Source organism: Zeugodacus cucurbitae, chromosome 5 (assembly GCF_028554725.1).
Source record: "Zeugodacus cucurbitae isolate PBARC_wt_2022May chromosome 5, idZeuCucr1.2, whole genome shotgun sequence".
Taxonomy (NCBI): Eukaryota; Metazoa; Arthropoda; class Insecta; order Diptera; family Tephritidae; genus Zeugodacus; species Zeugodacus cucurbitae.
Window position 1 is genome coordinate 66,696,102 of NC_071670.1, and position 21,133 is coordinate 66,717,234.

A 21,133-nucleotide genomic window follows, 5' to 3' on the forward strand; every position below is an offset into this window, starting at 1 on the left:
CATATTGCAGGCATTCAAGCGTGAACACTCGTTGAATTATAATTGTGCCTCTCCTTTTGCCTAGTCAAGTGCAGTACGCCAGAAAGTTTTGAACAATTTGCGGTCGCTTAACGTCCACAGACACACACACACACAAATAAATGTAAGCGCCACTATTTACACGCGCTCAAATTCAATTGCCTTACATACACACTTACAAATAATAATGGGCGTCCAATTATTTAATAGATTTTTCGTGCCATATTTGCCGAGCGCCGTCACGGTTTATTGAACCGTTGGCTAATTAGTGGCAGCTGTTGCTATAGTCGCCTTCGCCATTTGGCGCCACCAAAATACGTTTGTTTATGTAATGCGCTGTAAAGTCGGAGAAGCAGTGCGAACTCCAAAAATGATTCGGTAAATAAAAATAAAAATTCGATTGCTTTGAAGACGAATCGAACTTTTTCTCCTTAGACTCTACTAGTGCTTTAGTAGGCGAATCAGTTATAGAGGGTCCAATAATGAAACCATAGATCAGCCAAATAGCCATATTTTACACTAGTGTCTCTGTAGTCTTACGACAAAGTGGGCATTACGAGAATGTCGATAAACTCTATCCAAGCCCATCAAAGGCCTCAAAGGTGGACGACGAGTTCAGTTATTGAGTCTGGTCTAAACAATTCTATGTAATTCTACATAGCTATACAAGACCTTCCTTATCAAGTAAAGTTATTTTTTCTTGAAAAAAAGCAGTGTCTTTGAAAGCGATTGAGATTCGGTGCAGAACTACAGAACCACTGTTATTTGTGGTAGAATATCTGGTTTGTTGTCTATAAATATTTATCTTAGATCAGTTCGTACCCGTCAAAGTACTTAGGATCATGGGACCTATTTGCCAATTCCTTCTAGCCAGAATTCTGTTATTGAATTTCCGTTATTGGTTTTCGTATGTTATCTGAGCGATAGTAAGGACCTTGTACAAAGATAGCTAGTTCGTATAGATTGGTATTTGGATTTTCTTGAGATATAGTCTAATACTCTCCGAATTGATTTTTCTGGAGTTTTTCGGGAAATTTTTGGAATAACCTCAAACTACTTTCATATAACGAAGACTACGGGGTTTGATAACTGTAATCCCGATCTAACTAAGATTATTACATATTTAGTAAAGCAAAAAAAAAAATAGAATTCTTGATCCCATTTGAAACACAAAAATAAAATTATCAAAAATCATTAAAAAATTCATACAACTGCAAAAAAAAATTAACAGAAATTAATTTGTAACTATAAATTATAAATGAAGTGCAAATAGAGCTTAAAAAATGTCAATGTCAGACTATGGCAAACTTTTTTAATATTTGATGCAATTTAAAGGTTTAGAATTACAATTGTAGGCTGTTAATCTCGACTGTCAATGTCATAGTTCAACGAAAAGTATATAAATTATACGAAAAACTATTTATATAATATAAACTAATCTATAAACTTACATAATTGACAGCACTAACGGGATTGTAATTAAAAACGATCACACCATTCTCTTCACCCACCGGACGCGGCTTCAATTCGTGTCCCGACGGTTGATTATAAGGTTCCGGCTGTGCGGGTACATAGGGTATATGGACAATACGCTCCTCGATGACCTAGAAAAAGAGAGCAAGAGAGAAGAAATTAAATATTTATAATATGCAAAATAGCGCAAATATTCAACGAAATTATTTTAATTGTTCTTGCGGCTATAAATTTTAAGTGTCTTTAATTAATCGCACAAGTTAATGATAAATGATTTATGCGCGTGGTAATTTGTATTCATAAGCACAAGAGGTGGTTGTTTGCCAAAATATGCTGCGGATTTTTGAAAACCCACTCGTACATTATGCATGGTAGTCGTTTTGTTAGGTAAACGCGCTTTAGCTAATGCCAAATTTAATTAAATTTGCTAAACGTGAGCGCAAAATAGACATTTATACAATACCATTTTACACTAGTTAACAAAATTTTTGATTTTGGGGTAGTAAATTTTGAATTGGTGATGGATATTAAAGGAATCGGTTTTAGAGTACTGGAAGGTGGTAGTAATTAATGCAGATCTAAACCCTTAACTTCAGAGATATTGCTCCGTGAGTTGGAAAATACGTAAAAGCTGACAATTCGAATATCCGGAGAACTAATAAAAACCCGCATATTCGGATATCCTCACATAATATTTGGATATTCACAAAACAGAGAGTTGTTCAACAAATGGTTGAGATTTCGTGCTTTCGTTCGTACTTTCCGAAAGTGTTAATTGGTTATCCGTATTACCCGAATTTTATCCGTGACAACGGATAATCAAAATTTGAAAGTTTGGTATTATGCGGATAGTTCTTGTGAATGAATAAATTGTTTATCCATGTTATCCGAACTTTATCCGCTCCACCGGATAATCTGCGGATAATGTTAAGCAGATTGTTTTTGCTCTATATATTGCCTCAAGCATACAAATCTATAAAAACATTCACCAAAACAGTTATCCGAATATTTGAAAAAAGTTTCTTAAAATAAAAAAATTTAGTTACACGGTGTAATTTTTGAGTATGTAGTGAAATTTATGTATTTTGACCCATAAATATTTCGTTAAATTTCACATTTTCATTTTAAATGATTTTACTCGCATGGACTCGTGTCTACATAGATCACATAGCACTAACCAAAGCCATATGACCCCATATTGTCTGTTTGAATTTCCATCTAATATTTCATTGTTATAACGGGTGATTTTTTTGAGGTTAGGATTTTCATGCATTAGTATTTGACAGATCACGTGGGATTTCAGACATGGTGTCAAAGAGAAAGATGCTCAGTATGCTTTGACATTTCATCATGAATAGACTTACTAACGAGCAACGCTTGCAAATCATTGAATTTTATTACCAAAATCAGTGTTCGGTTCGAAATGTGTTTATATCGACAAATTTTGTTCAGCGATGAGGCTCATTTCTGGTTGAATGGCTACGTAAATAAGCAAAATTGGCGCATTTGGGGTGAAGAGCAACCAGAAGCCGTTCAAGAACTGCCCATGCATCCCGAAAAATGCACTGTTTGGTGTGGTTTGTACGCTGGTGGAATCATTGGACCGTATTTTTTCAAAGATGCTGTTGGACGCAACGTTACGGTGAATGGCGATCGCTATCGTTCGATGCTAACAAACTTTTTGTTGCCAAAAATGGAAGAACTGAACTTGGTTGACATGTGGTTTCAACAAGATGGCGCTACATGCCACACAGCTCGCGATTCTATGGCCATTTTGAGGGAAAACTTCGGAGAACAATTCATCTCAAGAAATGGACCCGTAAGTTGGCCACCAAGATCATGCGATTTAACGCCTTTAGACTATTTTTTGTGGGGCTACGTCAAGTCTAAAGTCTACAGAAATAAGCCAGCAACTATTCCAGCTTTGGAAGACAACATTTCCGAAGAAATTCGGGCTATTCCGGCCGAAATGCTCGAAAAAGTTGCCCAAAATTGGACTTTCCGAATGGACCACCTAAGACGCAGCCGCGGTCAACATTTAAATGAAATTATCTTCAAAAAGTAAATGTCATGAACCAATCTAACGTTTCAAATAAAGAACCGATGAGATTTTGCAAATTTTATGCGTTTTTTTTTTTTAAAAAGTTATCAAGCTCTTAAAAAATCTCCCTTTATTTGCACATTCTTTCTCTCTATTTAATATAATTTAAAATATTAGCAAATTAATGGCGCACATATGTATGTACACCCGTCACTCATACCCCCTCTCACCCACACAAAATATTTATTGCTTGCACAGCGTTTGGTCCCATTGAGTTTGCTCAGCGAACGGGTATATAATTTAATATAGCAAAGCTTTTCATATAACATATTCATATTTGCATATTGTGCATAATTTAAATTATGCATATCACGCGCTTCACACTCGCGCACACCTAGTTCATGTACTAGTCGTGTCTATGTGAGAGCGAGAGCATCTATTGTATACAAGAACACAGACCAGCTCACACCTTTGCACGCTTACAGTTATTTTGTATAAGTATGCATATTAAATAGTTGAAAGGTTCTTGCCACAAATCTGTTTTTTTATTTCTTCTTCATTGTGGCGCTGTTGCAGCGGTGTCAGATTCAGCTGCGTAGTAAACCTGTAGGAAATTTTCGGGGAATTCAAAATTTGAAATTTTCGCTGGAAGGATACAACTAGGCTTTTCTGAGCATAAATATATGCAGTGAGCATTCTAAATATCGGATTTCTAAATTCCGAGTCTTCTATGTATGGAGATTTTCTTACTATTTTTTTGTACAAGTTCTGTTGTAAGACCCTATAAAAATATGTTTTGCCCTAAACTACCGCTATTGTTAAACATTATTGATACATTTGTCTACTAATTTCTATATAAATCTTTTATTTTCATTGTTTAAAATATTTCCTACCGGGTCGCATTTCCACATGGTCGCTTTGATTGCCTTGTGCCAAAGTGGCGGGCACACAATGTCGATTGGCGCTCGAGTCAAGTGCTGCACTTGGTGGGCTTGGGTTTCTTTAAGTGCACGACAATTACCTTCCCTGAATGTCGTAACGCCCATCTGGGTAACGAAATCGCCACTGTCTTGCTATATATTTGCACATAAATATTAAAGAAGGGTATGGAGTGTGTAATGGGATTTTTTGCGCATATTTTATAGAGAAAAATAATTTGTGAAGATATGAGAAGATGTTTTATGTCTTCATTCAAAATCGCTGGAAAAATAAATGTGATTTTTTTTTTTAATGAAAATTTATAAGATATCTTATCGAAATATAGAATTATTCTGAATTGAGGTCAATACGACATAAATAAATCTTTGGTAAAATAGATATATTATTATATTATCTTACTCCGGAACAGTCTCAGTCCGGTCAACTTACACCAAACTTAATTTATAGTATGGGATTTGGATTTAAAAAACATTAATTTCTTTTGAAACGTCGTCTAGGAGAATTAAAAGCCTGAAAGTTTGTTTTGCCTAAAAACAAATATTTGTCTTTCATGAGGTTCTTACATCAGAACATCGCTTCGTAGTATGGGGTTAAGCCTAAGGTACAATTTTCAGTCGTTTTCTGAAATATTTTTTGCCGATCTAGTATTGTAAGTAAACTATCTTGGTACATATTTCCGAGACATGTCGAACAACATTCGGGTATGTATCAGAGACTTGAAGATGTTTCTCTCTCTCTCCCGTTGTTCTCACTCTCATCATATTTTGCAGAATTTTCGTTTTCATAGGAGAGGGAGAGGGAGTACGGTTTTGCTACGAGAGAGTCAAGGTGATTAACTTTTTTTTTTTATAAAAATATCGTATGATTTTCGAAAGAAAGAGCTGAATTCTCGATTTAGCTCTCGATCTTCCCATTTTGATAATATTTTTCGAATTTTGTCTTTTATGGAGTTTATGGAGTGAGTCCAATAGTTTAGTTGTTCAAAGACAAGATAGTAAGATTTTGCTTCGAGAGAGCCCAGATCTTCGTCCAATTTTGTCAATAAAATGTTGAGTATTTTCTAAATATTAGAATACTCTTCGACACCGAATGTAGAACTTCTCTTGCTCTTCTAAACTAACTAAATAACATTAGTCATACAATAAAAATAATTGAAGTTACAATATAAGTTAGTCGTCTACCCTCGTAAAACCTATTTTCCATTCAGCTCCGCAGTTTTGCTACCATTATTTGCTTCACGCCATTAAAACTTTTTCAGCTCCGTTGCACATAAAAATGTTAACCTTCACTTCAAATTACCAACAATGTCGCGAAGATAGCGCGAAATTATGGAGAATAACTTTTCTATGTCATTGTACCATTTTTCTCTAACAATTTCAACATAGCTCTGTGGTAAAGCCAGCGCTTGGGTCACAGTAGTCCAAGATTTCTAAGACTAATTCATTTATGAGTGATTTTCGCCCAGCCGCCGTTAGCTACTCGGCTTTCTCCGACCCCGGTGGTGCATAACGCATTTATTTAACTTTCTTCTTAGCTGCTCAGCTCGCTGTGACTGTTTCGTGCGAAAGCAGAAAATGACAAGCGCCCACAGTAGCTGAAATCACTTGCTGTGTTGACGTTCGTGGCTGCGCCATTTTATGATTATTTGTCATGCGACAGAAGTGGCGCGCAGTCTAACCAAGGCTAATAAAAAGTTTACTTTAGGGTTGCCACACAACTTTCGGCGAGTCGAACGAGCCGGCGGCGCAAAAGAGTCGCCCAACAAATAAATATAATCTGTATGCATTACAGAAGTTGGGTAGCGGTACACAGTTGCCACATGCCGTTATGTTTGTACTCGTATGTATGTCTCACTGTGTCTTCATTACTCCCCAGCAACAACTTTCTGTCTTTGGTCTGCTTGCTGCCATAATTTTGGTTGTCGCCTTTGGTCCTTCAGTCGAGCTTCACTTTCTATGATTACTTTTGCGCTGTGCGCCTACCATTTCGCCACTTTTCTTGCCATTAACCTCTCACTTGGGTTGGCATGTGGAAATCGTTGATGACATTACGAGTCTAACTTTCTTGGCTTTGGCCTTTTTGTTTTGTTATGCAAATTATTTTTGCTGCTTCTTTATTGCGACTGCAGTTAGTCTTTCGCTCGTTACGCAGAGCTCTTCACATCTATTCCATTCTATTTTAGTAGTTATTACGGTACTTTTACCGTTGCTAGGCGCATTTGTGCCTTCATTCAGCCCCGTTACAGATTCGGTCGGCGGTGTTCGTAATGAATACGAGTGCTTTGTATCATAGCGCTTTATTGTTGTTATTGTTATTGCTAAGTCGCTTTGTTATTGTCTTGAAACACAGTTGAAATGGCATTAAACAATGTACGGGCGTTGAGTGCCGGAAGTAATTGCCTCAACTACTACATACTCTCAGTGCTTATTATAATCCTTGTTATATTGTCTCTTCTCTCTCTCTCTTCTTTTGTACGTTAATGTTTTCCCTTACAGTGAATTTATGCTCGAGTCTATAATTTCTTGAAAAAAAGAAAAAGAAAATTGCGTTGGAAGCAAGCAGATGTAGATTGTATAGTCTTTAATTAGTGAGTACAGAACGGTTGTTTGCATTGAAAAGACATTTTAAAGTTTTTCGATGGTGGTTTAAACGATTAAGAAGCTCGAAGTTATTTAGGATCTGGAACTGAAAGTTCTCAACTTCTATTTTGGAAGCCAGGAATCAATAATTCATTTAACATCGATGACTTTTGAGTCGAATTTAGCTAAAGAAGGCTTCGATAGTTCTCTCGGCGTAGCTCGTATTGCTATTGAGCTTGTTCGAAAAGTTACCACTTTTTAAGAAGAAATTTCGAGTTTATTTTTCTACCAGTTTTTGGTCTTCTGGATAGATTTGTTAGATATCAGAGAGAGCTATCTGTCTAATGGCCGATCATTCTTCAAATGATGAACTTGAAAAACTCATAGTAGGCGACTCTTGGGCTCTGGTCATATTCACAATAAGGCTGACCCCAAATCCGTTAATGGAGGACGATGATGTTCATATTATTCTCATCTTAAATGACATAAATTCTTAGAAAAGACAATACCTAAAAAGGAATGTCATTGAACCTCAGAAAATTATATTTAACACACAAGTGGCAACATTATCAACAAACATTTTTTTAAAACTATTTTCTTTAATAGCTGTAATGTATGAGGTGTGTTAAAAAAATAACGCGAATTCTTGTTTTTTCCAATTTTTTTTTTGCATTCGTCAACATAATGAATAATTTTTTTCGTACAAAAATTAAGCAATTTTTTAATTACACTTTTTAAACAGGTGGCAACTCTCCATACTTCTATGCACAACTCCTAATATTTTTAAAAATGTTATGCTTTGTGATCATACATAAATTTTATTAAACCATTTCAAACAGGTGGCAACACTATTTTATATCAGTTCATTTAAAATTACTCGGTTGCTCCGTCTCTATATTTAAGTATTTTTTACTACGAGAATTTGATCGATACGTAAAAATACAGTGCTTAATGTATAATTGTAAGCAGTTGGTAACCCTTTTCAACTATATTTTTAACTGAACACCCTCTTAAGCACGTTTATTAATATTTTTTTTTTGCTAAAAAAAGCACACAGAATTTTAAAAATCTCAAACAGGTGGCAACACTCTAACTTATTTTTCATTTTATTCATACCTCTAAACTTTTTAAGATATCTCTAGTTTGTAGTGTGAACGAAACATACATATATGAATTATTTATTTAAAAATTCATACAGGTGGCAACACTATAACTTTTTTTTAAATCAGTTCATTAAAAAGTACTCAATTCGGTTTCTTCTACACTATAAAATCGGTTTTTGTGTCATATTCATTTCCTTCTACTTTCTTAACAAATCACCACAACACCAACAAAACTCAAACAGCAACCCACGTGCTGCCTGCCAGGTAATCACGTCAATGCCGCCAACCGCCTTTAGTACCACATACAAATGCCAAAGTTAGTTTGGATTAGTTGCTTGCTGTGCTTGCTTGCTCGCTTGCTTGTGTATGAGGACATTAATGACTATAATAATAGTGAGTCATGGCTGTTGTAGCGGCTCAAATTATAGTTGTAGTTGTAGCGGCAGCAGCATGTCACGTGCATCACACATTAATTAAATGTGGTGAATTTGCGTTTAATTAATTTATGTGTGCTACGTCCTGTGCGCATCACCAAGTAGCTAGCGCTGTCAAATACAAATACAAACCAACAAAAGTACTCGAGAGTTAAGTCAGAGTGTGGATATGAGGAAGAGGGGAGAAAGGGAGCTGAGTGTGTAAACAGCAGATTTGGAGCAACAAAATTTGGTGGAATTAATTTTGTTCATGCTTACGGGTGAGGAGCTTATAAATAAGAGCACTTATAAGTAAGCCTGCCTGTGTAGTCTTCTGCTTAAGCTTAGCATTAGTGCTGCTTACTGCTTCACTTGCTTTACCTTTCCTATCATCCGTTCGGCAGTCAGTCACTCAGTTCGATATGTCTATGCTAAGCTACTGAAGGTAAGTCGAAAAGAGTTTATCTGCTTGTAATGTCTAAAAGCTGCTGAAAGTCTTCACATTTCATGTAGCTCTTTGTCAAATCTACGCTTATTTGATGGAGTGTTGGTTGCCTTAGTAGGCAGACATACATTAATAATGCACTGTTATTCGGTGATTTTGCTGATTTTCCACTTCTATTTCCATGTCGCACGTGACGTTGTCTCCTCTGTGCCTTGACTTGGAGTTTTATTTTTGCTTTCCTCTTCAGCTTCCTTTGTTTGTCGGCATCTGCTTAAGGTCTCTTTGCTTTAGTTGACTGTCTTTATTATTTGGTTATGAAAGTGGAGCAGTTACTCATTTACTAAAGCTGACTGCCTTGCCTCTGAGCTTCGCATATACTTATATGAATATTTACACATACACACACACATACATATATAAAAGACACCCTTTGTTTATTTAAGCCATTCAGCTATTTTTAATCTCCCACGCTGACACATTTTTGAACAGTTTCCTTTTCAGCATGCTCCACAGCGGAGCAGCAGTCTTTCACAAAATTTTCCATATAGTAGTTTTTGTCCCCAATCCCCATCCACGTTCCACAGCGAGCTCACTATACCCTAATTCTTCTTTATCCTTTACTTTGGTTACATTTTATCTGGCATATTTTCCATGTGTGTTTGTATGTATGTATACCCTCATTTTTTATGCAACTCCTTTTGGTTAGCGTTGCTATTGCTTGTGGCATGTCAAGTAGTGCGCGTGTTTTGGCTGTGTAAGTTAAATAATTTTCCAGATTAGCTGCGTGCGAAATTTCATGCGAATTTTTTTCGCTGTCGCATGTGACATATTTTTTATTTTTTCGGCATGGCAAGTTTTTGTATATTTTATGTTTGTGCGGGTGTCATGTGTGCCTGCAAGCCATATGAGCGCGTTTTATAGTTCAGTTAATGTGAATGCGTTGTTATATGTTACGTATACGCAGTGGAGTATGAAGTTTTTATTGTTGTAAATTAGTATGCCGTTTGCACATTAAAGGAGGTTGCTTTTGGTAAAAAAAAAAATTAAATGAAATATGTCGTATGAGATTATAGTAGATTATAAATAATTTAAAAGCATTACATATCTTAAGAGAAGTAGTGATAGTATGAGGTAACAGTCGTAGTAATCTAAATAATTTGTCATTCGAATACATTGGTATTGTACATACATATTTAAGAAAAGGGGATATTAAAGTGCCCAGTTTGCTTAAGTTTAGAGTAGATCTTCTCTGAGTGGGTAATAGGTATCGTTTTAACACTACTCAGATACCAATACAGCCAGCTAAATCTGTGGTTACATTTGGATTGTTTCAGTAAAATTTTTACGAATATTATTCTGAATAAATTTAATTTTTTATTTGGACAACTATTATTTTCAAGCCAATATATGACGAAATTTTACCAACATTTTTTTTTGTTAAAATTCTGAAATTAATAAAGTCAAAAACTCAAATTTTATTTTCTCATTTCCCTCGTTCATTAACTTGATTTATTCAGTAAAACTGAAATATTTTTTATGATTTTGGGTGAAGACTAAGACCATTTTTTTTAAACGTCAAAAAAAAAAACGTAAATTGTTTAAATAAAATATATCGCTCGTTTACTTGAATAGTGTCATAACTCAAAAAACACGATTTTTGAGTTGAGTATGCAAAATTTGCACAATTTCATTGTCCATATTTTATAAAAATTTCATTCCGATGCGTAGGAAAATAAACCGTGAAATAAGAATGTGCCATTTTTAAACTTGTCATGTTGCATTAGTTTTTAACCACAGTAACGATACTTCTCAGTTGTGCCAGAATTAGTTATAATTTTTTTTTACGAAATAATGACATCTTTTGTGTTCCAACACATATTGTGAAAAGGTGAATTTGACTGTTTTTTCAGCAAAAACGACACATTAGACTTATGTCGGCGAAATTGGTTTATATTTTTCATAAATAACGACATAATTCAAAGTGGGTCAAATTTCGTTCGAATTTTTATGCCATCATGGCACAAGATAGAACCCTAGATCCCATTCACTGAATTCGATCGAGTTTTTAAACGAGTTTCGATGTGAGATTAGTTCTTTTTCATTCAGCTGAGCAAATGAGAATTCTCACCAAGTAATGTGTAGTGCCAGCATTAAACATTCCTTTAAGGGGTTATATACAGTTAGAGGGCCGAAAAAAATTGAATTTTCCAGAATTTTTTCTGAGAAAACTTTTTAATTTATTGATCCAAAAATTTATACACATATTATGGTATCTTTTAACTGTATTTTAAGACTTAGTACTAGTAAGAATATTTATTTGAAAAAGAGCTACAGCTGATCTCCAGGAGCTCCTCTCAAAAAAGATGTTTTGCGGTGACCACTATATCTCGGAACTGGATCATATGAAATTAAAAAACCAAATAATGTTAAATCTAGTAATTAATCAAAGGAATAAGCAAAATAAAATTTTTTGACAAAATGGCGGTTTCTCAAAAAAAAAAAAATCGATTTTTCACCGAAATTTCGGCCTTAAATTGTTTATAAAAAAAAAATATTTATCGGAGAGAAAAAATCTACGATTAATTACTAAAAAATATATTTAAGAAGGTCGTGTTAAAATTTGAGACTAATCGGTCTAGCCGTTTTCGAGTAATGTTTGGTCACCGACTTTGAAAACACCATTTTGAGAAAAACGCGTTTAAAGTTTGGACCTTGTACTTCCAAGCACTCTGAAACGCCTTTTCAAATTTTTCATTTGCTTGTAGCTTTGAAAATATTCACCGGAACAATATGAAATTTTCTGTGTGTATTCTTAAATATATGTACATTAAGAAAATGAAATAAAAAAATCGATCTTTTGAAAATTCTAACTGTATATAACCCCTTAATAGTTCTGTGAAATGCTACTTCATCAAAGTCCATGACCTACCATACGATCATCATACTTCAAGGGGCAGGTATGAATGAAATTTAACAATTCGTCTTTAGGACAATTGGAAATTTTAAAATTCCCGTTATTTTTTTAACACACCTCATGCAATAAGATGTAAATACCTTCGAAACTTCTTACATATTGTTGGTCACATCCTCTTGTAGTAACCAAACAGTGTAGTCTAAACCGAGACAAGAAATCATATAAAACCACAGCGCTGATTTTCAAGAAAAAGCGTTGAGTAAGAAAAGACACCCTTACATCACTTTCTTCCTCTTTATATTACGCTTTTACGCTAACATTTAATATCTCATGCTTACCATACAACTACATGAAAACCCATAAAAGCAAGTCAACTGTGAAAATCACCATCAAACAGCAATAAAACTTGTTTACACACCGAAAAAATAAAAGAAGATATAAATGGTGAAAGAAAAAAGAATCAAATATGCATAAATTCACACCCTCTGCATTGCGTCAACGGACTTAAAGCTGTAAACAACAACAACATCAACAACGAACGAATCATATAAAAGCATTAAATGCCATTAAATTTGATATGACACGACTTTGATATGATCAGCTGCCACTGTCACTGCCTTCGTCACTGTCTGTGCGGCTGTTAACGCATTTCTTCACTTTATTTGCATGCGAAAGGCGATACACAATCTTATATGCGAAGCGACTCTCTTCAGCAGAAGAGCACGTCTTTGCGTCAGCTTTGCTGCCAAATCAATTTGTTTATAGACATTTGAGGGCGTGTGTATATTTATATGTTTGTGAGTGTAAGTGTATATATATGTGTGTGTATGTGTTTCTGCGTCACACGTACAACATACATATATTAATGGCAATCACAATTATTGGTCTCAATGTAGCTGCTGTGCTGTCGCTTACTGCCTTCAAATGTTGCGTATACGCCCCCGTGGATGAGTGAGTGAATGGCGAATGAACAAAGGTAAACGCTGATATGAAGAGTGAATCGTTAAAATGATGAGTGTTTTGTGCTGAAGGGTGAGTGGCGTTGCCTGACTGTCAATAAGATGCGCATTTAAAGCCAGCACATTCACTAAATGCTGGCAGGGGATTTATGACACCAAAGCAATGCTGGCGCTGGTGTAGTGTGAACGCAGGCGTCAAGCAATAAGATATATTAAGTGAATGCGAAAGCGTAGGTATTACAAGCAGCAGACGTTTGTTGAGCGCGCGTTGACATTTTTATTTTCTTTTTAATATGCATATAGTTTAGAGACAAGGATCGATGACGACTTTGATTACATGGCATGACAAAGGTGTCTGTAATAATGCAAATGACAGCGCTGATGGGCAGACAATAGTTCGCGAGCGCATGGTAAAAATGCTGGTGAATATTCAGCATTTCTATTTTACATTTAACACCCACTGCTGTTCGCATTGCACTTTCTTTCTTTCATAAAGAAAGCATATTTGCTTCAGCGAACTGCCGCCAAAAACTTATTCTTCATGACTCATTTGTATGTGTTTGTTGTGCGCTTTTGTGAACGAACCAGCTGGAATTCATGCTTTTTCAAGCAGAAAAATCGTAAGCTGGTGCGCTCGTAAAGTAAAGGCATTGAAAATGTTAATAAAATTGTAAAGAAAATAGTAAGGGAGACGTAAGCGCGGTTGGGAAGAAACTTTGACAGATATATTCATACATAGAAAAGGCTAAAGGTTGTCACCAGTTTTAATGTTTAATGCAATAAAAAAATTAAAAAAAAAAAATTGTAACAGAGTTGCCACCTGTTTAAATATTTTCATTTTAAATTTTTATCAAATAATAATATTGTAAAGAAATTATATAAATAGGGGAAAAATAATACATTAAAATTTTTTTAAGAGAGTTGCCACTTATTTATAAAATTTAGTATAAAGAATTTTAATAACATATTAAAGAAGTTTGAAAAAGAATAGAAAGTAAGGCGAACTCGTAAAAATAATATTTTAAAATTAAGGTTGCCACCTGTTTTAAAAAATCAAACAAACGGATAACCATTACATTATTAATATCAAATATGGAAAATATTTATCACAAAACATTATTCCCTCAGTACCAATCCACAATTCTTGTAGAGCTCTTTAAATGTACACAATTTTTTAACCGAGCCAACACCATTATATACATAAATGAATTGTAAATAAAATTGTTCTACTCCCATTCCTCGTACCGCTATTTGTAAAGACCCCATTTTACAAAGGCAAAAGATTTGTCAAAAAATTTGCGCACCACTACAAATCACCATAACAATTTAGCATAATAAAAATATACCATTTCGGAGCAAGCCAACAGACACAATGCCTATAGAGTGACAGCCGCACGCGCCGTGCCTTATACTCCCGCACTCACTCACTAACTTTACGGCCGACGCCGCCACTCGCCGTTGACGGCATAAATCTATCAGCTATGCCACCTGCTGTTAGGCGCTTAAAAGTATGCTATGCATACAATATTCAGGCCCATCTGTCAAGGTTGCAACGACTGGCGGCTGTTGTTTGTAGAACAGCACGCTTCAAAGTGAATAAAACTAGATTTTTATTTATTTTTTATGTACCGTTATATATTTTGGCGCCGCTTTGGTGTGACAGTTATGTAGCTGCGGAAGACTATTCATATTTTGCAATATGCAAATTCCGTTCACAACTACATTATTATTATCGTTTTTTTTTTTGCTCGTTCTCCCTCACTTCCTCTTTCTCTACTTTGTGTGTTGCTGTGACAGCGTGTGCTTTGTTTTTGTCCAGCTTATGACAGTTCGTTGCATATTTCAGGGGATTTGTGCACGGATTTGAAGTGGCATATTTGCACAAAGTTTTGTGTGCGGAAAGCAGAAGCCGTGTGTTGAAATGTTCAAATGCTGTGTTACAATGGAGTTTAATATAGATGTTATTAGTTTAAATAATTGCGCTCCGTTAAATTTCGGAATATGAAAAGCAAGGGTTTCATGGAAAGCTTTAAACTTTGCTCAAATAAATGAAATCCTTCTATAATCCCTGAATTAAAGTAAGCAAACTGTAATATAGAATAATAATAGAGAAAATGTGGGGGTCTACCAATAGCCACCATTAAGTTTTAAGCTCAACTAAATATTTATTTATTTGAAGCAGTGTCTACATTAAAAGCTTGATAGAATATGGTAGACCTTCTTTTCTTCTATATATTATCAATAAATCATTGCTTTTGATTTAATCGTAATTTTTATTTTGTATGAAATATTCGTAGTTTCGAAAATGTATGGACTATGATTACTGTAATTAAATACATGACATAAAATACTTTTGTTTTAATTCAAAATGTCTTGTAAATACCTAAAAAATGATAAACATGTTTACTGTAATCGTGATATAATAATTAATAATAAAAATACTTAAACGATTACAATTATAACTATGATTACAGAAATCGCAGTATAATAATGCTGATTTCAGTAATCCAACTTCAGTAATCGTAATCAGAAATAATTAAAATGTAATTGTAATACTGAATGCCAATGATTACGCTTATAATTATGATTTCAGTAATAGTTCCCAGCATAATAATGATGATTTCAATATCACAACTTCAGTAATTGTAATCACAAGTAATTGAATACTAATCCTGATCCTGAAAATTCATGGTTAAGAATACAATTCTGATTACAGCCATCTTAGTTTCCAGCATAATAATAATAATTTCAATATTACAATTTCAGTAATCGTAAACACAAATAAATCAAATAATCCTAATTCATAGGTTATGATTAAAATTACGATTAAGGTAATCGAAGTGTAATCGTAATTCTGATTGTCAATTTCTATTATTGATTATTTTGCTTAATTTTCTAATAGTCTCTTGCGTTAGATTAGGTTCATAGTAATCAGTATTTGAAATTTATAATCTTTAATTTTATATGAGAGAAATGTATTACATTTCCCTTTAAAAATAAATAAAAATATTTATGTCCCTTAGAAGCTCATCAACAATAGCATCCAATATGTATGCAAATAGCCTCGCCATTCAGTAAATTGCTTTTCACTATTTCTCCTTAAGGACACTGAAACTTAACGGAAAGCAACACAATCGCCACGAAGCAGCGTCGAATAATTTTAACAATGCTGCACATTCAATTTTCCGCATTCAACACGCACCAAACACCAAATTAAGCGAATGGTTAGTGTTGCGCTGCGGATGGCAGCCAACTTGGCTACGGAAGAGGAAATGTAAATTCTTCTCGTCTCCTCGTCAATTCACTGAGGCAGCACGTGATCGTGTACGAAATTCATAAAAGAAAAATTAAATAATAATCTGATGGCATAAATTGCAGCCGAAATTAAATTAGAACGCTCGGCAATGAGGTTGTAAAATACATAAGGATGGCTGGGTGGTGGTTTGTAGTCTTTGGTGGAGGGAGAATGTAACTGTATATATTTAATAATTTTGACGACGTTGCCGATAGCTGCCGAGTAGTATCTAGATGAAAATGTCGATTAAGTTGTGCGCAACTAGAATGTGCTGATGACAAGGTTACTGCTCGTTACCACAAATATGACACAATTGGGTTAGATAACGGACGGCACTTGAAGTATACAAAGACTCGTATATATTTGTTATGTAATATTGTACGCGTGTCCTTCATTAAGACAATATTATTATAATGTGTGTGTTTTTATTTTAGCAAAATTCAATGACACTCTTGTTATACATATAGATATGAAATGGCTCTTCATTCGGCCAATTCCAAATAAGAACTGAGTTACAGTTACATGAAAAGCTTACATTCTAGATCTTACAAGCGAATGGAGGATGGAGTAGGAGAGAAAATAAGTGTAGAGTTAAGGATTCAGTGTTGTAGAACGTAGGAGTATGATAATAAGATGTGTAAACGTAAGGAATATAGTAATAAGATGTGGTGAATATCTTGATACGTAACAATATGTACATATATCAACTCAATTGTAGTGTATTGTAGAAATTATCTGTTTCATACAGGGTTTTTGAAAAAAAAACTGAATTTTGTACGAACTATTAAATATTTGTGAAATATTTTTTGACCACAGACCTCAAAATTAGCTCTTTTTGTTATTTTTTCCATTACTTAATTATAACCTCGCACAAATGCTCTTTTGCTTGTCAAATTACTTCATTACCGAAGCTACGGGAGTCAGATCTAAAGATCTGGTGGTTATCCAGGTGGTCAACTATTTCGTTATGTTTCAAAAATTTAACCCGAAAGAGTTTGGTTTTGGCCGCGGTGAGTTCATGTCACAAGTTCATCAATGCTTACATACCGAAACAATAGATGGCGCTGTCTGTAGTTAGTTAACTGGGTTTTCAAAAGATTGCGACATTCCAACGATGGTATAGTCCCATTTGTAACATAAAATTAAGGTCATATAACTTAATAAATACACATAAGAATGTTATACTAAATATCATATCAGGTGGGTTGACGAGGTGTGTTCAAAAAATAGCGGGAATTTTCGTTTTTTGAAAAAAATATGAATTCATTCGTCTACATTAATGTTGTCGCCAAAACACTTCTCAAACTCGATTTTTGGGAGATCCTTTGGCTCTTTCTGCGATTTATCGACGACCCTTCTTAAAGTTATCTTTATTTTTGGAAATAGGAAAAAGTTACATCGACCTATGACTGACGAATATTATTAACGAGTATATTAATTTCGACCCTCGTATTTCGTATCTTGAGTAGTAAGTGTGCAAAACTCAATGCAACTAAATAATTCATTGGCATAAATTTTGGCTTAAATGAATTTTAATTTATGTTTTTGGCGTCGGCTTCATAATTTAATTTCGCTGAAATTTTTTGTCCAAACAAACAATGGAACCCACTCCTTGTATGCGGCGTCAGGTAAAATTATTTTACTTTCTTTTTTGTTCCGTTTCCGGACTACTTTTCGCTTGCGAAATTAATGAAAGAGAATAAAAAAGCGTTTCGTGAGCTACTTAGAATAACGCAGGTGTTACTATCTATAGCTACTACCGTCGCCACATCACTTCATATTACTGTTTGCAGTAGTGCTCACCATTCTACCGCTGATATCCTAGGCATGATGCGCTACCGGAAGTGGCAAGGTGAGTGGGAGCGGAGAGAAGAAAATGGAATTTTTAAATTTTCGCACGCGAAGAAATTCTGTGTATGGTTTTATCATGCATTTAATAAAAAAATATATTTTTCAAAACCTTTTCTTTAACTGCCCATCAACAATACTAATCACCTGAGTATTTATTCAAATTATTTTGAAAATTATTGCATTTCTGCACCCTTAAGTGTTGTCTGCACCAAAATTCATATATTCCCCTACTTCACCATCAATCAAAACTGAAAATTCCGTGCATCCAAATCTTTCTCTCTACCTTTTGTTGCTGTTAAAGGTGAAAAATGTTTGCAATATACATGCAACATACATCAGCAGGTGAAAAAAAAGATTGCTGGGAATACAATTTAAAGTACCATTGTGTTGCATCATCAATCATTGTTGGGCATTTGTTAGTGTATATCAAGTGATAAACGAGCAATTGAATACCTTAAAGGATTGCCATGTTTACCGTACATTATTCGTACACACACGGAAGCGGAAGGACATGTGTGTGTGTGTCAGTGTGTTAGTAGTATGAGAAGACTTGAAATGAATTTGAAATTTTTTTCACTGAAAATCGTAAATATTTCTTTAATGATTAATGTGTGTTGACGGCAGGTGAAAGAGAGAATATATAAAAGAGTCGTAGTTTGTAGGTCTCTTAAAGTAACAAAAAGGTAATTGAAATTTGATGGTGTTTAGAGTTTGGTAGAGTGCTTTGAGTTTTTAATATAGTCTGTTTAGTATAGTTGGACCATAGATAATGATAGTCAAATTAGAAAGTAAATCTAGTCTTGAAACATGGATTCTTGGTTCTTTATTTGAAACAATATAGTCAATAGTACTCGAAAGATTCTAGGACACTATTGATTTCTAATATGCATGCAAAGGCATATCACACGAAATATTTTATAGCCTCAGCTGTCTACTCCAATCATTAGTATAGTCAGGTTAAACCTAGAATAGTGCATTCATTTATTATATTTGTTCCAAGTCATTCCCTATGTTCTTCAGCCCACAGACTACCTTATGGTCTAGTTTCTGACTAGAATAAATTGTGGTTTGGTTAATCTTTAGTCTCATGTAGTTTCTATAGTGTCCCTGTTGTTTGTAGTATATTCCTTCCATACAACATATTCTATAAGAGTCTTTAGTGAATACTTTGTAATCTAGTCTATACTAGTATAATTCAGTCGCTTCTAAGGTATCCCCTGTATTTACTCTAAAATAATCTGTAGTTTTTTCTAACCTTGACTAGCCATTTTCTTTGAGAATCTCTAGTCTACGGCTAAGTAAAAATTTCAAATTTTAGTCTAGTCTATACTACTATAATTTAGACTCATATAGTCTCTGTAGCGTCCCTCGTACATTGGTCCCTCTAACCAATCCAATTAGTCAAGGTACTATTAGGTCTAAGTAATCCTAAATATTGTCTAGCCTTCAGATCTATTAACTCACTCCTGACTAGCTAACTAGTCTTGACGTTCTGGAGTCTTCGTCTCTTATATTTTATCTTCAACTGCGTATGTACATATTTATCTGAGATGATTATTCTCTAAAATATATTTTCGTTTAATTTTTTTTTACGATAGCACACCTACCAACACTTGCAATATAAATCCATTCTTCAAAATATGTTCAACTACATTTTTCGCTCGCCATTACACTTGAGGAGCTCGAGGAGAGATGGCGTTAAAAGCAATAAAAAAGCGCAAAGTTTTTCAGCTAAAGTGTGCACTTCATTCAAGACAGTGCTTAAATCCTGAGCAGTTGAGCAGGTGGGTGGAAAAATCTATCTGCCAGCTACAAAAAATATGGGCTACATACACACGAGCCGTGGCCAGTTCTACCTCCACATAGAGCGCCATCTAGGCATTGTGTGCAGAATCAATTGCACGTGCGGCACTTTACAGTCGAGCCCGAAAAAAACGAAAGAATTCCTTGAGGTTGTTAAATTCATTTCCACGCTGCAAAATGTTTCCCACTCTTACACACCTCTTTTCGCTCCATCTCCGGCTTGTGGCACTGTCCGGTCTGTGCGTCGACTTTCGACATGCGAGACTCGAACGATTTTGCTTCCTTTGGCTAAGTGAATGCAACAATTTGCCGCTTTGCTACTGCTTTTTGCCGCACGTGTGCCTGTGTGTGTGTGTGAGATTATTTGCACTACTTTATAGATAAGTGTGCGTGAGTGGGCGATAAAATTCAAAACTTTTAAGCTAGTCTCAGTATCTCGTGCGTGTGGCACTGCCTTTTTAGCGTCGCAGTGCATAAGGGGAAAATTCTGTCTTTTTTGTATTACAAGAACAAATGGCAGCACAAAAAGTATGGCGTTATTGGTGAAATCGTCGGTGAAGTGCAGCAGCACTTAATGCGTCCATGTCTTGGTCGGTCACATAAATAAAAAGCTTGGGTTTTTGTGACCCCCAAGCGATAAAGGATAATTTTTATGAACAGACAGGAATTTTGCGTGAAATTTATTGTATTTTCAGTCGCTATATAAAGTCATAATTTTTTAATGGATTCAATTAAGTTTTGAGAGGAACGTTGTTAAATGCAGTGAGGTCTATACTATATAGTATAAGCAAACTGAAAAGGTTGTATCGTTTAAATTAAAACATGTGTATTTCTGGCCAAAATTTCGTTTTAAATCGATTATTCAAAATGCTTACCGACCCTTGATTATTCCTCTTTATTTTTGGAAACAGTAGAAAGTCACACAGAGCCATGTCTGGCGAATACGTAGGCTGAGGCATCGTTACAGTATTGTTTTTGGTCAACAATTCAGGAACGCGTAACGAAGTGTGAGCTTTTAACAAATGAAAAATTCCGTTTCTTTACGAATATACTAATTGTCAAATATCGGGAGGATCAAAACTTCAAAATCTGACCTTTGACCTGTAACGCGAAAATGTAGATTTCGATCTCAAAGGTTAGCTTGAAAAAAGAGAAAATAACATTTTTTCTTATGACTCAATGCTTCAAAAAATATAAATTCGTTTGGTCCAGCACTAAAAAAAATTCTATATATTTTTATTCCTTATTATTCTTTCTCTTTTTGTTTCGACTTTATTTAAATTTTCGATTTTCATTATTT

General features: G+C 34.7%; 2 protein-coding genes across 10 annotated transcripts in view; one reads left to right on the forward strand and one right to left on the reverse strand.

The window, feature by feature from the left end:
• The window catches only part of LOC105211762 (glutamine-dependent NAD(+) synthetase), a 140,053-nt gene that overhangs the window by 31,595 nt on the left and 87,325 nt on the right, over window positions 1-21,133 (forward strand). The gene's annotated exons all lie outside the window — the stretch shown is intronic.
• Window positions 1-21,133, reverse strand: part of LOC105211763 (cytosolic carboxypeptidase Nna1) — a 125,633-nt gene that overhangs the window by 30,999 nt on the left and 73,501 nt on the right. For all 5 annotated transcript variants that reach the window (XR_008471418.1, XM_054231736.1, XM_054231737.1 and 2 more), the window contains exon 3: window positions 1,470-1,622. Coding sequence is in view for 4 of the 5 variants with exons in the window: in XM_054231736.1 (XP_054087711.1) it covers window positions 1,470-1,622 (153 nt within the window). In the remaining variant the exon portion in view is untranslated. The remainder of the gene's footprint in view (window positions 1-1,469; window positions 1,623-21,133) is intronic.